Source organism: Chiloscyllium plagiosum, unplaced genomic scaffold, assembly GCF_037043375.1.
Source record: "Chiloscyllium plagiosum isolate Xiang-an unplaced genomic scaffold, Cpla_swu_hap1 HiC_scaffold_35, whole genome shotgun sequence".
NCBI lineage: Eukaryota > Metazoa > Chordata > Chondrichthyes > Orectolobiformes > Hemiscylliidae > Chiloscyllium > Chiloscyllium plagiosum.
In genome coordinates, this window is record NW_028270173.1 from 10,919,174 (window position 1) to 10,935,035 (window position 15,862).

The 15,862-nt window shown below is 45.6% G+C and overlaps 1 protein-coding gene across 1 annotated transcript; it reads right to left on the reverse strand.

Annotated features, from left to right (window-relative positions):
• Positions 1-799: 799 nt before the first annotated feature.
• On the reverse strand, positions 800-15,124 carry LOC122541448 (zinc-binding protein A33-like). The gene is made up of 6 exons (XM_087979227.1): positions 14,712-15,124; positions 14,526-14,621; positions 14,200-14,433; positions 13,592-13,614; positions 13,376-13,491; positions 800-3,925 (listed from the first exon to the last, which is right to left on the reverse strand). The coding sequence occupies exons 1-6, from the start codon at positions 15,120-15,122 to the stop codon at positions 3,414-3,416; spliced, it is 1,392 nt and encodes a 463-aa protein (XP_087835353.1). The 5' UTR covers positions 15,123-15,124; the 3' UTR covers positions 800-3,413.
• Positions 15,125-15,862: the final 738 nt, after the last annotated feature.

A 15,862-nucleotide genomic window follows, 5' to 3' on the forward strand; every position in this document is an offset into this window, starting at 1 on the left:
GAAATGAACCTCCCAATTCAGCGAGCAAACCTACATCCAGGACCTCAACTGGAGCTACAAATCTTCTCAAAACTCACTAATTGATGTACTTAACTGTGCTATCTTCCTGTTCCACACTCTAACCTTCGAAGTTAAAAATCACAAAACACCAGGTTATAGTCCAACAGGTTTAATTGGAGGCACTAGCTTTTGGAGCAGTACTCCTTCATCCAGTGGTTGACCACCCGATGAAGGAGCGACGCTCCGAAAGCTAGTGCTTCCAATTAAACCTGTTGGACTATAACCTGGTGTTATGTGATTTTTAACTTTGTACACCCCAGTCCAACACCGGCATCCCCAAATCTAATCTTTGAACTTTTCTATCTCTGTGGCTGACATCTCTATCTTCTTGACATCATTCAATGTTTTAGGCTCACCCACTTTATGACAGAGAATTCCACAGGCTTCCAACAGTCTGGCACATGGGGCTCCCATTGACCCCTCCCCTTCCCTATTCCCGGGAGGTTTCTGTTACAAAGTCTTTCCATTTCTTTCTTCAACAGACGTGAAAAGAGTAAACATGTTCACAACAACAGCTCCTTCCTGAAAAATTAACTTTCACTTTTCAGTGAATTTACAAATAGAGCGATGACCCTCGGAGCTTTTTCAGGCACACGGTACAGGACCGCCACCGGTTGGCGAGGGACGGTACTGCAGCCCAAAATCTCAGTCATAATTATATCGAGTTGATGGTACAGTCACACAATAATATCCTGGGAATGCCGGAAATCAGAAATAAAATCACAAAATCCTCCGCAGGTCAGGATTTGTATCTAATTTATTTACGATTTGGTTGTGATGTTACAAAGTATAATCTCAGAATTTAAAGACACATTTTGATTTGGAGCATCCTATATTATTATATTTCAGAAGCAATTGACTGCAGGGATTAGAGGTCGGTAGCCAGTGGTGTGCCGCAAGGTTTGATGCTGGGTCCACTGCTTTTCATCATTTATATAATTGTTTAAGTGTGAACACAGGAGGTACAGTTCACAAGTTTGCAGATGTCACCAAAATTGAAGGGTCAGTTGACAGTGAAGAAGGTTACCTCAGAGTGTGATGGGCTCTTAATCAGATGGGCCAATGGGCCAAGGAATGGAGTTTAATTTAGATACATGCGAGGTGCTGCATTTTGGAAAAGCAAATTAGGGTAGGTCTTATACACTTAATGGTAAGGTCCTGGGGAGTGTTGCTGAACAAAGAGACCTTGAAGTACAGGTTCATGGTTCCTTGGAAGTGGAGTTGCAGGTAGATAGGATAGTGAAGAAAGTGCTTGATATGTTTTCCATTATTGGCCAGTACATTGGGAGCTCATGTTGCAGCAGTAGAGGACATTGGTTCGGCCACTTTTGGAATATTGTGTGCAATTCAGGTCTCCCATCCTATAGGAAGGATGTTGTGCAACTTGAAAGGGTTCAGAAATGATTTACAAACTTGTTGGCCAGGTTGGAGGCTTTGAGCTATAGGCTGGGGCTGTTTTCCCTGAGCATTGAAGACTAAGAGAGACCTTATAGAGGTTAACAAAATCGTGAGGGGCATGGATAGGGTAAATGAATAAGATCTTTTTCCTGGGGTACAGAGTCCAGAACTAGAGGACGTAGGTTTAGAGTAAGAGGGGAAAAATTTAAAAGGGACCGAAGGGGCAACTTTTTCAAGCAGAGGGTGTTGCATGTTCGAAAGAAGCTGCCAGAGGAAATGTCGGAGGCTGGTGCAATGACAATATTTAAAGGCATTTGGGTGGGTATATTAATAGGAAGGGCTTTGTGGGATGTGGGCCAAATGCTGGCCAATGAAACTGGACTAATTTAGGATATCTGTTTGGCATGGATGAGGTGGACTGAAGGGTTTCTTTCTGTGCTAAAAACCTCTATGACTCTGTTTCGTGACATCCTGTTGTCAATGGAGGTTTCTGACCCTAATCTCTGACTAAAACCCTAACACCAGGAAATCCCTGGCAATTACAGACCAGTCAGTCTCACGTCTGTCGTCTGCAAGGTGTTAGAATGGATTCTGAGGAATAGGGTTTATGACCATCTCGAAGAGCATGGCTTGATTAAATGCAGTCAGCACGGCTTTGTGAGGGGCAGGTCATGCCTCACAAATCTTATTGAGTTCTTTGAGGATGTTACTAGACAAGTTGATGAGAGTCGAGCAGTAGATGTGGTGTTTATGGACTTCAGCAAGGCATTTGATAAGGTTCCCCATGGTAGGCTCGTTCAGAAGGTCAGGAGGAATGGGATACAGTGAAATTTAGCTGCCTGGATACAGAATTGGCTGGTCAACAGAAGACAGCAAGTGGTAGTGGAAAGAAAGTATTCTGCCTGGAAGTCAGTGGTGAGTCGTGTTCCACAGGGCTCTGTTCTTGGGCCTCTACTCTTTGTAATTCTTATTAATGACTTGGACGAGGAGATTGAAAGATGGGCTAGCAAGTTTGCAGACGACACAAAGGTTGGAGGTGTCGTTGACAGTATAGAGGGCTGTTGTAGGCTGCAGCGTGACATTGACAGGATGCAGAGATTGCTGAGAGGTGGCAGATGAGTTCAACCTGGATAAATGCGAAGTGATGCATTTTGGAAGGTCGAATTTGAAAGTTGAGTACAGGATTAAAGATAGGATTCTTGGCAGTGTGGAGGAACAGAGGGATCTTGGTGTGCAGGTCCATAGATCCTTTAAAAGTGCCGCCCAAGTGGACAGGGTTGTTAAGAAAGCATATGGTGTTTTGGCTTTCATTAACAGGGGGATTGAGTTTAAGAGCTGTGAGATCTTGTTGCAGCTCTATAAAACTTTGGTTAGACCGCACTTAGAATACTGTGTCCTGTTCTGGTCGCCCTATTATAGGAAAGATGTGGATACTTTGGAGAGGGTTCAGAGGAGGTTTACCAGAGTGCTGCCTGGAATGGAGGGCTTATCTTACGAAGAGAGGTTGATTGAGCTCAGACTTTTTTCATTGGAACAAAGAAGAAAGAGAGGGGACCTAACTGAGGTGTACAAGATAATGAGAGGCATAGATAGAGTTGATAGCCAGAGACTTTTTCCCAGGGCATAAATTGTTAACATGAGGGGTCATAGTTTTAAGCTGTTTGTAAGAAAGTATAGAGGGGATGTCAGAGGTGAGTTCTTTACACAGAGAGTTGTGAGAGCATGGAATGCGTTGTCAGCAGCAGTTGTGGAAGCGAGGTCATTGGGGATATTTAAGAGACTGCTGGACATGCATATGGTCACAGAAATTTGAGGGTTCGTACATTAGGTTTACCTTACATGAGGATCAATGATCGGCACAGCATCGTGGGCTGAAGGGCCTGTTCTGTGCTGTACTGTTCTATGTTCTACTTCCAGGGAGGTGGTCAATGTGATGTCAGGGAGGTCCCGCCCCTTTAACAACAGATTCTCAGAAACTGGTTTTTATCCCAAGTCCAGAAGAAAGGATAAAGTTTCCCAGTGAATTTATTCCCAGTGAAGGTGTGGAGATGGGACTTGGTGTCTGCGTTGTAAAATGAAACTGCCCCAGATTCATAACTGAGATAAACTCCCACGTTCCTGGGGAACTGATCGATAGGGAGAGGGGATCGAGGAGAAGAGTTTATATAAAACTGATCCCCATCCCGCCCCATGGTCCAGAATCCATTCTCCGGGATCAGACTGACGCCTCTCTTCCTCTCCACAGACTCTGAGGCTACTCCCAGACTCCAGCCCCAATTCACCACCTCCACCTCCCAGTAATGTCTCCCCGATGTGAATCCCTCTGATCCCAGGGCACAGAGACAGTTTGTAAACCTCTTCTTGGTGTCAGGGAGACTCCTTCGGCTCCGGGTCAATCTCAAACCCTTCAGATCCTCAGACACCTCGAGCTGGGGATTCACTGTTTCCACATCCAGGGTCACAGAGACTGGGAGAAAAACACAAAGCATTAGAGACAGTCCCTGGGTCTGTGGCTAGGTGGTTTGGGTGGGTGGGGAGGGGAGTTCAGGAATTGTGTATGAGAGAATGTATGCATCTGCGGGGGTGGGGGGAGATGTTCATGCATGTGTATGTGGGTAGGGAGGAGGATGTGTGTGGGGGAGAGTGTGGTGCTGGAAAAGCGCAGCAGATCAGGCAGCATCCTAAGAGCAGGAGAATCAATGTTTTGGGCATAAGCCCTTCATCACGAATTATAAGCCGTTCATCCATTCCTAATGATGGGCTTATGCCCGAAACATCGATTCTCCTGCTCCTAGGATGCTGCCTGACCTGCTGTGCTTTTCCAACGCCACACTCTTGACTCTGATCTCCAGCATCAGCAGTCCTCACTTTCTCATGTGTGTGTAGGGGAGCCTGTCTGTGGGGGAGAGGAGTGTGTGGGGGGTCAGGGAATGTTTGTGTAGATTTGGGGAGGGATGTTTGTGGGGACTGGGAGGGTGTATTTGTGTTGGTGGGGAGAGTGGTGTGGGGAGAACTTGTATGTGTGGGGTTTGTGTGTATGGGCTGCGTGTGTGGTGGTAGGGAATGTTTGTGGGTGGGGAGGATATGTGTGAGAGTGTATGTGTGTGGGGGGTGTGTATGTGGGGGCAGGGGAATGTGTCTGCAGGAGATGGAGTGTGTATGTATGAGGTGCAGGGAGCTGTATGTGTGGGATGGAGGGGGATGTGTGTCTTGGCTGAAGGGGGTCATGTGTCTTTGTGGGGCTGAGAGGGGTCTGTGTGTGGGGGAGGGGATGTGCGCATTGTGGGGACGGGATGTGTGTGTGTGTGTGTATGTAGGGAGGGGGGCCTGAGTGTGGGAGGAAGGGGAAGTGAGTGTGTGTTTTGGGGGTATGTTTTGTGTGTGTGTGTTTGTGTGTGTGGGGAGGGTGTGTGTGTGGGATGGTGTGTGGAGGGGGGAATGTGTTTTGAGAGGGGATGTGGGTGTGTGGGGGGGAATAATGTGTGTGAGTCTGTGTCTGTGTGTGTGGAAGGGGGATATGTGTAGGTTGTTGTGGTTATGTGGGAGGAGTATATCTGTATATATTTGGGAAGGTGGGAATGTGGGTTTGGTGATTGGGCATGTCTTTGAAGGAGCAAGTGTGTGGGCAGAATTTGTGTGGGGGGGGGTGTGCAGGGAGGAAGTACATAAACGGTGATGTGATAATGTGAAGGATGTGTGTTGGGGGACATGTGTGTGTGAAGGGGAAATCTGTGTGGGAGGGTGTTAGTGGACGGTGTGTGTGCGGGGGGGAATGTGTATGTGTGTGTGTTTGTGCACCCGTGCGCGTGCTTTTGTGTGTGTGTGTATGTGTATATATATACTTGGGGCGGGATGTGGTTGTGTAGGAGGGAAATGTTTACCTGTGTGGGGGAGGGGGATGTGTCGGGGGGGGAATATGTGTGTGGGGGAGGGGGATGTGTGTGTGGGGAGGGGATATGTGTGTGTGGAGGGGAATGTGTATGTGTGTGTGAGAGAGTGAGAGGAGGGATTGTGCAGGGGAGGGGGATGTATGTGTCGGATTGGGGAGGGTTGTGTGTGTAGAGAAGGGGAATGTGTGTGAGGGAGAGTGGGACATGTGTATGGAGGGGTGTGTATATTGGATAAGGGGGTGTGGGGGAGGGGAATGTGTGTGTCGGATGTGTGTCTGTGGGGAGGGGGATGTGTACGCACAATGGGGGAATGTATATGTGTGTGGGGATGTTGGGGAGGGGCGTGGTTGTTGTGGGATGGGGAGGGTTCTGTGTGGGCAGGAGGGTGTGTGTGGGGGGAATATGTGAGCGGTGGAGGGTGTCTCGGTTTGGGATGGGTGTAGGGATGTGGGGGGTGTGGAATGTGTATGTGTGTGAGGGAAGAACGTGTATCTGTTGGGGGAAGGGATGTGTGTGTGGGGGCAGAATGATGCGTGGGATACATGTGAGGGTACAGTGTGTTTGTGGGGTGGAGGGGATGAGAGTGTGTGGGGAAGTGGGACGTGTGTGTCGGGGTAGGGGAAGTGTACGTGGGGAGATGTGTTTGGGGGTAGGAGGATGTATATGTGGTTGAGGGGGATGTGTAAGTGGGGGAGAGTGTGTGGGAGCAGAGGGGAATGTGTGTTGGGAGGAGTGGTGTGTGAGTCTGGGGGAGGGGTGTGTTCATGTGGGAGGTATGTTTGTAGCATGGTCAGGGATGTGTATATGGGGGAGGGGAATGTCTGTGTGGGGGATGGGAATGTGTGAGTGTGGTGGAGATGTATGAATGAATGCGGGGGTGTCGCTCTGCTGCATTGTGTTTGGAGGGCAGGCTGTGTTTGGGGGAGAGGCTGCTGGTGTATGTGTTTGGGGGTGGAAATGTGTGGGTGAATGGGGGATATGGGTGTGTGTAGGGGGGGTTGAGTGTTGCGAGTGGTGGGTGTGATGAGGGATGTAGACATGTCTGTATGTGCACTGCAGGGGGTATTTGTGTGTGTTAGAATGAGGGATATGTGTGGGAGTGGGGAATGTATGTGGGGAGGTGGGGATGTTGGGCAGGGGGAAACAGAGTGGAACACAGGTATGAGGTGAGGATGTGGGAGTGAGTAAATGCTGGGGATTGTGGGTGTGTGTGTCGGGGGGGCAGCGATTGTGTTTATGTGAGCTTTAGGTGTGAGGTTTAGTGTGTGTGGTGGGGCGTGGTGGTGCGTGGGAGGGATGTATGCATTGAGCACATGAATGTGGGACAGCATCATATTGTGAAGTGCAGTTTGAGGTGGGTAATAAATGTGGATCTTGAGGGTGATCCCAAAAACCTGCAAATTTTTAAAGCATAAATTATTCAAATTCAAGTCTTTCGTGTCTCAAAACATTTCTAAATCCACTGCTTTTGTGTTATTCCAGCCTGGTGCAGTATTTCTCTCTCAGTTTACACCCAATGGGATATAGCTCCAGCTGCCTCAGTGAGAACAAGCTCCTGTTTGTGGGAGTCCCACTGTCATTCATTATTTTCCAATATCATGGGGGAGTGAGATGGGTTTTCACAAAATTGGAAGCGGAAATGCTGAATCTGATCTCAAAATACCAATTAAATCTCCTGAAATCCAATGTCATTAAAAGGAATTCAGCTGGCCCTGGTTAGACTGAGGTTGGGGCCATTGAGAAATAGCTTTATTGAAACAGTGGAGACAGGTCAGAGAATGTTCACTTGGTCGGTTCCTGGGATGAAGCAGTTCCCTTGTGATGAAAGGTTTCAGGCTGGGGGCTGTACTCATTGGAGTTTAGCGGAACGAGAGGTTCTTATTGAAATGTATAAGATGGTGACGGTGTTGACAGAGTAGACATTGAGAGGCTGTTTCCCATCGTGGGGGAACCTGGAACCAGGGATAGAGTTTCAAAATAAGGGCCCTGCCAATTAACATGGAGATGGGGAGGGATTTTGTGTCTCGGGATCATTAATCTTTGGAATTCTCTCCCCTTGAGAGCAGTGGAGCCCAGTTCATTGAATATATTGGAAGCTGAGGTAAACAGGTTTTGGATCAATGAGGGAGTTGAACGTTGTGGGAGTCAGGCAGGAAAATGGAGTTAAGGTCACAATCAGATCAGCCGCCATCTTTATGAATGACAGGGCAAGCTCTCGGGGTCACTCCTGCTCCTGTTTCTGATGTACCATGTTCACATGGGATTTTCACATGGACATTGCTTTGAGTTGTCAGCTTTTGAATTTCTTTCCTTCCTGTGTGTTAAAAAATAAGTGAAGAACTCATTTTCACACTCACAAACTCCCTTCCCCTCTAAAAACAGAAATAATACATAGACTGAAGAATTTCGTCATAGAGTTTACAGCACAGAAACAAACATCTGCTAATCAGATATCCTCAATTAATCTGATTCCATTGTCAGCATTTGGCCCATATCCCTCTAAACCCTTCCTATCCATATACCCATTTACTGCAAATGCCTTTTAAATGCTGTAATTGTACCAGCCTCCACCACTTCCTCTGGCAGCGCATTCCAGACACAGTCACCCCTGTATGTTAAAAGACTGCCTCTTAAATGCCTTTTAAATCATTCCTCTCTCAATTTACACTTATGCCCTCTCATTTTGGACTCCCCTACCCTAGGGAAAAGCCTTGATTATTTACCCTATCCGTGCATCTCATGATTTTATAAACCTTTCTAAGGTCACCCCCTCATCCTCTGATGCTCCAGGGAAAATAGCCCCAGCTTATTCAGCCTCTCCCTGTACTTCAAACCCTCAAACTCTGGCAACATCCTTGTAAATCTTTTCTGAAACCTTTGAAGTTTAATAATGTCTTTCCTACAGCAGGGAAACCAGAATTGAACGCAGTATTCCAAAAGTGGCTTGTACACCATAGCATGTCCATTTAACCCCTTTACTCAAAGCACTGAGCATTGAAGGCAAGTGTACTAAACGCCTTCTTCCCTACCCCGTCTACCTGCGACTCCACTTTCAAGGAATAGTGAATCTGCACTCCATGGTCTGTTTGTTCAGTAATACTCCCCAGGACCTTGCCAGAATATAGCACTCTTATTTATCTGGATTAAACTCCGTCGGCCACTCCTCGGCCCATGTTGTACGCTGTTGTAACCTTTTTTCACTGTTCACTACGTCTCCAATTTTGACGTCACCTGTAAACTTACTAACCATACCTCTTATGTTCCCATCCAAATCATTTCTCCAAATAATGAAAAGCAGGGGATCCAGCACTGATTCTTGCGGCACACCGCTGGTCACAGATCTCCAGCCTGAAAAGCAACCTTCCACCTTTTAAATGAAAGGTATGTACAGAACAAAAACCAAGACTCCCCAATACTGCCCCCATCAGACACTCCGGGACACGGACAGCACTGGGTGAAACACGGAGCAAAGCCATACTCTGCTCATCTGAAATAAAAGGTAAAGCTGCCTTGTCTCTGTTCAACAGCAATAAATATGCTATTACTCTGGGGAAAAACAAAAACCAATTAACAAGCAAATAAAATGCCTGTGCCTTGACTCCGTCCCCACCAACCTCTTTTGGGAAGGAAGCGTGGGGGATACGTAAAAATAAACTCAAGCAAAATCAAAGAAAACAAATACCCAACTAAATAAATAAATCCCCTTTGCTCTGTCCCCATCAAACATGCCTGAGACAGGGACCTCAAGGGTTTAAAATCCAGAGAAAGTTCCCCAGCTCATTTCACCTGAAGATAAAATTCCCCTATTGAGCACATCTGAGTCAGGGACATTCCTGGACTAAAATAGAAGCCCCCTTGGCTCTTCCATGGGTTCCAAAACCAGAACAAAGGGGAAATGAGAGAGCCCTCTTCCTGGGGAACCAAACCAAAAACAAACACAAACTCAAAAGGTAAAACGGAAACTTATATGACGGAGGCAATTAACTCAATCAGGATATCATTATCCAATCCGACACTGTATTCCAGCCCCCGTAGTGCTCAGCGGTCTTGAAAGGTCTTGACCATGCCAGTGAGCATCACGTGCTCCCTCTCCAGGGACACCTGAGCACATATATAAGCGCAAAAGAGGGGCAGACCATCAGGAACAACAAGGCCCTCTTCGTCCCGCTGCCTGGGCCTGTTAATGACCACCTTGGCCAGGCTCAGGAGCAAAGCCATGAGAATACTCATAGACTTGTCTGCCCCTCCCCTCACCAGGTATCCGTAAATCAGGAGTGTGGGGCTGAAGTGCAACCAAAACTTTAACAGCAGCCCCTTCAAAACACTAAAAAGGGGCTAAAAGCAGACACACTCAACATAAATGTGAAAGATCGCCTCCTCCAGGCCACAGAACAGGCCTGTGGTCTGGTATCCGGTAAACTTGCTCAGTCTTGGCTACACAGGATCGCCATGTAAAGCACTCTCCACCCCAGATCCCCAATGAACCCGCAATCCAAGGTCTCTTTGATCAGCAAAACTCCCTAGGACCTTACCATTAAGTGTATAAGTCCTGCTCTGGTTTGTCCCTCCAAAATGCATCACCTGACATTTAAATTAAACTCCATCTGCCACTCCTCGGTCCATTGGCCCATCTGATCAAGATCTCATTGTACTCTGAGGTAACCTTCTTTGCTGACCACTGTACCTTCAATTTTGGTGTCATCTGCAAACTTACTAACTATATCTCCTATATGTTCACATTCAAATCATTTATATAAATGACTATAAGCAGTGGAACCAGCACCGATCCTTGTGGTATTCCATTGGTCACAGGCCTCCAGTCTGAATAGCAACCCTCCACACCACCCTCTGTCTTCTATTTCCAAGCCAGTTCTGTATCTAAATAGTTGGTTCTCCCTGTATTCCACATGACTGAACCTTGCTAGCTAGTCTACCATGAGGAGCCTTGTCGAACACCTTACTGAAGTCCAGTTAGATCACATTCACTGCTATGCCCTCATCAATTCTCTATGTTACTTCCTCAAAAGTCTCAATCTCCACCTTTATGTGTTTAAAGACAACCAGCACCTCCTCCTCTGTAATATGGACATTTTTTCAATATGTCACCATCTATTTCCCCACATTCTATATCTTCCATGTCCTTTTGCACAGTTAAGACTGATGCAAAATATTCGTTTAATATCTCCCCAATCTCCTGTGGTTCAACACATAGGCTGTCTTGCTGATCTTTGAGGGGTCTTACTCCCTACATTTGTTGGAAATATAGAGGAATGAGACTCATAATCATTGAACATGCAAGATTTTTGGGGGACTTGACGGGGTAAATACGGAATGAATGGATCCCATTGTGGGACAGTCTTGGACTTCAGGGCATAATCTCGGAATAAGGAGCTGCACATTTAAGACAGGGATGAGGAGGAATTTACTTCACTTAGAGAATATTAATCTGTGGGAACTTTACTATAGAGCACTATTGAGGATGGGTCATTAAGTATAATACAGGTCGGAACAGATGGAAAGTGGAGTTGAGGATTATCAACTCAGCCATGAATGCATTGAATGGCAATGGGGCCTCATTGGCCTGAATTACTCCTCTATCTTAAGGTCTTCAACTCCACTTCAGTTTGATTGAAATGTTTATTTTCTCCAAAGATAAAGAATGATCTGTCAAGTATTTGATGATTATTGTTTGCTTTTTTTTCAGATTTCCAGAAACTGCAACGCTTTAATTTGGAAAAGTAGTGGCTTCATTATAATGAATGGATCCACTCATTTCTTCAGCAATATTGACGAGAAAATACTGGTCAAGATATTAATGTCCAGTCATTTCCATCTGGTTCATGGAAACAAATAACAGTCAACATGGGGCCACATGTGAAGGTGGTTATTCATGTGCTGCAGGGCCATCAAAATCCCCCTCAAGACTGAATAAAAACTGAAAGAATTGCAGATGATGGAAATCAGAAATAAAAACAGAAATTGCTGGAAAAGGTAAGTAGGTCTGACAGTATCTGTGAAGAGAAATCAGAGTGAACATTTTGGATCAAGTGACCCTTCCTCAGAACAATTCAGCTGGGAAGGGTGAGGTTTCCATTTGATGAAGATTATTAAGTATTGATGGGTTTAACAGGGAGCTGTCTGGTACAACGGGACAGTGTCAGCTGACCCTAGGAGATGTCACAAGAGTGTTCAAACTGATGATATCAGTAAATTCTTGAGGCTACAACTGGTCAGTGTGAATATGGAGGGGATTGGTCAGTGATCATGTAATTAGTGCATCAACAGTGTGTGCAGATTCTTAATGTTTCAACGATGTCTCAATTGAATGGCTGTCAAGGTGAACTAGTTGATAACATAATCAATGTTGTCCATTATGATAAGAATAAAGTATAAAGCCTTTCTTTGTCATTGAATCAGGGAGGTTGTTAACTGAACAACCTAACTGAATGGCCTTCTCCCCTATATTTGCATGAATAAAACCACTAAAACTAAGAACAGAGTCTCGAGTCATCTGTGAGAAAATTGGAGTATGATCACACTCAGATGAACCTCCCTTTTTCACATTGTGGAGACAGAAGAGTATCTGAGAGTTCCTGTGTTGGTGAGGTTCTGGGATCTGGCAGTTATAGCTGACCAGCTAAAGGTTACACTTTACATTCAGGAGATTATTGCACCACTGTCTGGGCCAGCATTTATTGTTCCAACCTAATTGTCCAGGCGCTTCCTATTTAACCTATTGTAGTCCATGTGGTGTAGGGACACCCACTGCACAGTTAGTGGGGTGGGGTAATTTCTAGCACTTTAAGCCCATTCAGCATGGTCTATGGCTTGGAAGACAATTTGCAAGTGGTGGTGTTCCCATTCCATCTGCTGTCCTTGCCCTTCTAGATGGTCGAGATTCCGTATTGGAAATTGCTGTCTAAGGAGTATTGGTGAGTTCCCATAATACTGTTTTATAAACAGTGCACATTTTTGCAAGTGTGTTGCTGGTCCAGGGAATGAATATTTAAGGTGAGGGATGGAATGCCAGTCAAATAGCCTGTTTTCTCCTGGACTATGTTGAGCTTCTTGAGTACTATTGGGGCTGCACTAATCCAGGCAAGTGAAGAGTCCTCTGTCACACACAAACCTGTGCCTTGCAGATGGATCTCGGGCATTAGGGGTCAGCAAGTGATTTTGTTGGCTGCTCATGTAGCTGTAATGTGCATATGGCTGATGTGTTCAGTTTCTGATCAACGGTAACCTCCAGAATGCTGAGAGTGGGAGATGTAGTGATGAATTACCATTGAAAGCAAGTGGCGGTTGTTAGAGACTCTCTTGTTGGAAATGTCCATTGCCTAACACTTGTGTGGCACTAATGTTACTTGCCATTGTCAGCCCAAACCTGGACACCTGGGTATTGTCCTTGCCTCACTGCATTTACACATGGAATGTTTCAGGATCGAGGAGATGGAAATGTGGCTGATTATTGTGCAATTATCAGTGAATATCTCATCACCTCCATCATGAAAGTATGATGGAGCGGAGTCTATTCATGAAGCAGAGTTGAAGAGTGTGGTGCTAGAAAAGCACAACCAGTCAGGCAGCATCCGATGAGCAGGAAAATCAATGTTTCAAGCATAAGGCCTTCATCAGGAATTACAGATGAAGAGCTTATGCTCAAAACATCAACTCTCCTACTCCTCGGATGCTGCCTGAATGGCTGTGCTTTTCCAGCACCACATGTTTTGACTCTGATCTCCAGCGTCTGCCATCCTCACTTTCTCCCTGTTCATGAATCAGCTGAACATGCTGAGGCTGAGACATTACTTTGAAAAATTCCTGCAAAAATGTCCTGGAACTCAGAATATCTTGAACAATCACAACCATTTTCCTTTGTGCTCAGTATGACTCCAACCAGTGGAGAGTTTTCACTTGATTTTTGTTGACTACAATTTTGCTCATTATAGTCTTTAATATTTGCATGCACAAAAATCTAAATTATAAAATATCTTTTGTGGCAAAAGAGGAACTTATCTGAGCTTTACCAGGTTGAGTGGCTTCCTGCATTTCTTTCCACACAAGAAATGGGAAGAGGCTGTAGAATGTTTGAGTGGAGAGGATACCATCCGTCAGCGAGAGCATATTAAACTCTTCACTAATCCTGTAAATATTAAACATTAATTGATTAGAAATTCACCATAAACACTTTCCCTAGAAATTTCACCAACTTGCACTGAGTTTCAGTAAAGTTCATGTCCTACCTCCTCTTCCGAGATGTTTGCTCCTGAAATAAACAAAACACCAGTCTGAGTTGACAGAGACTGATTGTCTACACCCAGAAAGCAACAATTACACTCACATTGTTACAAGCTGCTGAGAATTACCAATTCTGATTGTTACAAACATGGATTAGTAAGAGGATGTAACACAAAGGATATTGAAACCAGAAAAACAAATTAAAAATTTGAATAATTACAAAGAATTGATGAAAACATTAATATATTTTACTGGAATAACAATCTGACTTGGATTTTTAAACTATAATAAAGAAAGAGATCGATCCTATAGATTCAGTGAAGATGCTTCAACGTCTAAGGATCTGAAAATATGAGTCTGTGAACATCTCCAGTCACAAATAAAGCCAAGGGGGGAGTTCAGGAGAAAAGTCTTTCTCAAACAAGTGATGAGAATGTGGAACCCCTGTCATACAGTGTGACTGCGACCAATGTATTGAACAGGAAAGAAGAGAACACCATGAGGGAAAAAGGAGCGGTGGGAGATAGTGACAGGGGGCAATGGGAGGATGGGTGTCTGCATCATGTTGGGACTGTTCACAGTCATCCACTTTCACTGAAATATAATCCCTCACCTTCAGAAATATCACTCCGTCTGTTTGTTCCAGCTGTTTTTCCAACTTTGAAAGTTTCTCCTGAATAGACTTTAAATTCCCTTGAATTTCTTGAAGATGTTCCTCCATTGGTTTGAGAATGTTTTCCTCTTGTTCCCTGAGATCTCGGAGTAAACTCTGCTCTTTCTCAGTCAGCATCTGGTGCATTTTAGTGAACTCGGATTTGATGTGGGTCTGCAGGCTGCTGGATTCCTCCTGTCAGGGGAAATATAAACACAATATGTTTCTGCAAAAACATACAACAAATGAACAAATAGAATTTGAAGCTGAGCTCAGGGAGATTTTACCTGAATTTGGGAAATCTGCTGTTTCTGCTGCTGCTCCATTTCTAGAGCCGCCGATTTCTTCCCTGTGAGAGATTCCAAAGAAGATTTCACCCGATCCTGGGATTGGGAGAGATATTCAGAAAATAATAGTATTAGACCATTAAAATGTGATGAAATAATCAGGGGATGGAATGTGTTTCCTTTTACCTTGTAGATTCCAACAGCTTCTGTGATCTGGATGAGGTTGTGAGATTTGTGTTCCCCGGAATCTCTACAAATCACACAGATCAATTTCTTGTCAGTTTCACAAAACAGCTTCAGTTCTTCCTGATGTTCCTCACAGTGATGTTTACTTTCCTTCTCTTGTGGATTCAGATTTAATGTTCGAGCTTTCTCGGCCAGATTCGCTAAGGCCCGGTTTCCTCTGAGGGATCTATCCGGAAACTCCTGTCTACATTCCGGGCAGGAGTTTATCTCCTGCCTTTCCCAACTCTGGGTGATACAGGAGCGGCAGAAGTTGTGTTCACACTCCAGTATAACCGGATCGGTGAAGAAATCCTGACAAATGGGACAGATTGCCTCCTCGGTCAAACTCTGGACCTGCTGTCTGGAATCCATGTCCACCCTCAACACTTCCTGATTCAAACCCCTTTCAGTTTCAGTGTTCCTACAGTGTTTCAGTCACTCCCTCAGGGAGGTCAGTGCAATCCTCAAGGAATTCTTGTTATTGGCTGCTCTCGGCCCCGCCCACCCTGAGAGGCGGAGACAGCCCCCAGAGCAGAATGAGGAATAAACAGCGTTAGAGCAGCGACAGGGAATCCCTGAAGCCGGGAGGTGAGAGGGAAGGTCGGTTGGGAGTGGGGTAGGTGGGTGGAGAGAGGATGGGAGGGGGTGGGGATGTTGTCCTGGGAGTGACTGGCAGCCTGCTGCTCTCCTTCATATCCTTCAGTCCCAAAGCAGCCCCAGGCACGGATGTAAAAACAATGACTGCAGATGCTGGAAACCAGATTCTGGATCAGTGGTGCTGGAAGAGCACAGCAATTCAGGCAGCATCCGAGGACAGGCAAAATCGACGTTTCGGGCAAAAGCCCTTCATCAGGAATAAAGGCAGAGAGCCTGAAGCCTGGAGAGATAAGCTAGAGGAGGGGGGGAGGGAGGGGGGGGGGGAGTGGGGATAGAGTAGCATAGAGTACGATAGGTCAGTGGGGGAGGAGATGAAGGTGATAGGTCAGGGAGGAGAGGGTGGAGTGGATAGGTGGAAAAGGAGATAGGCAGGTAGGACAAGTCCGGACAAGTCAAGGGGATTGTGTTGCTGGAGGTTAGAAACTAGGATGAGGTGGGGGAAGGGGAAATGAGGA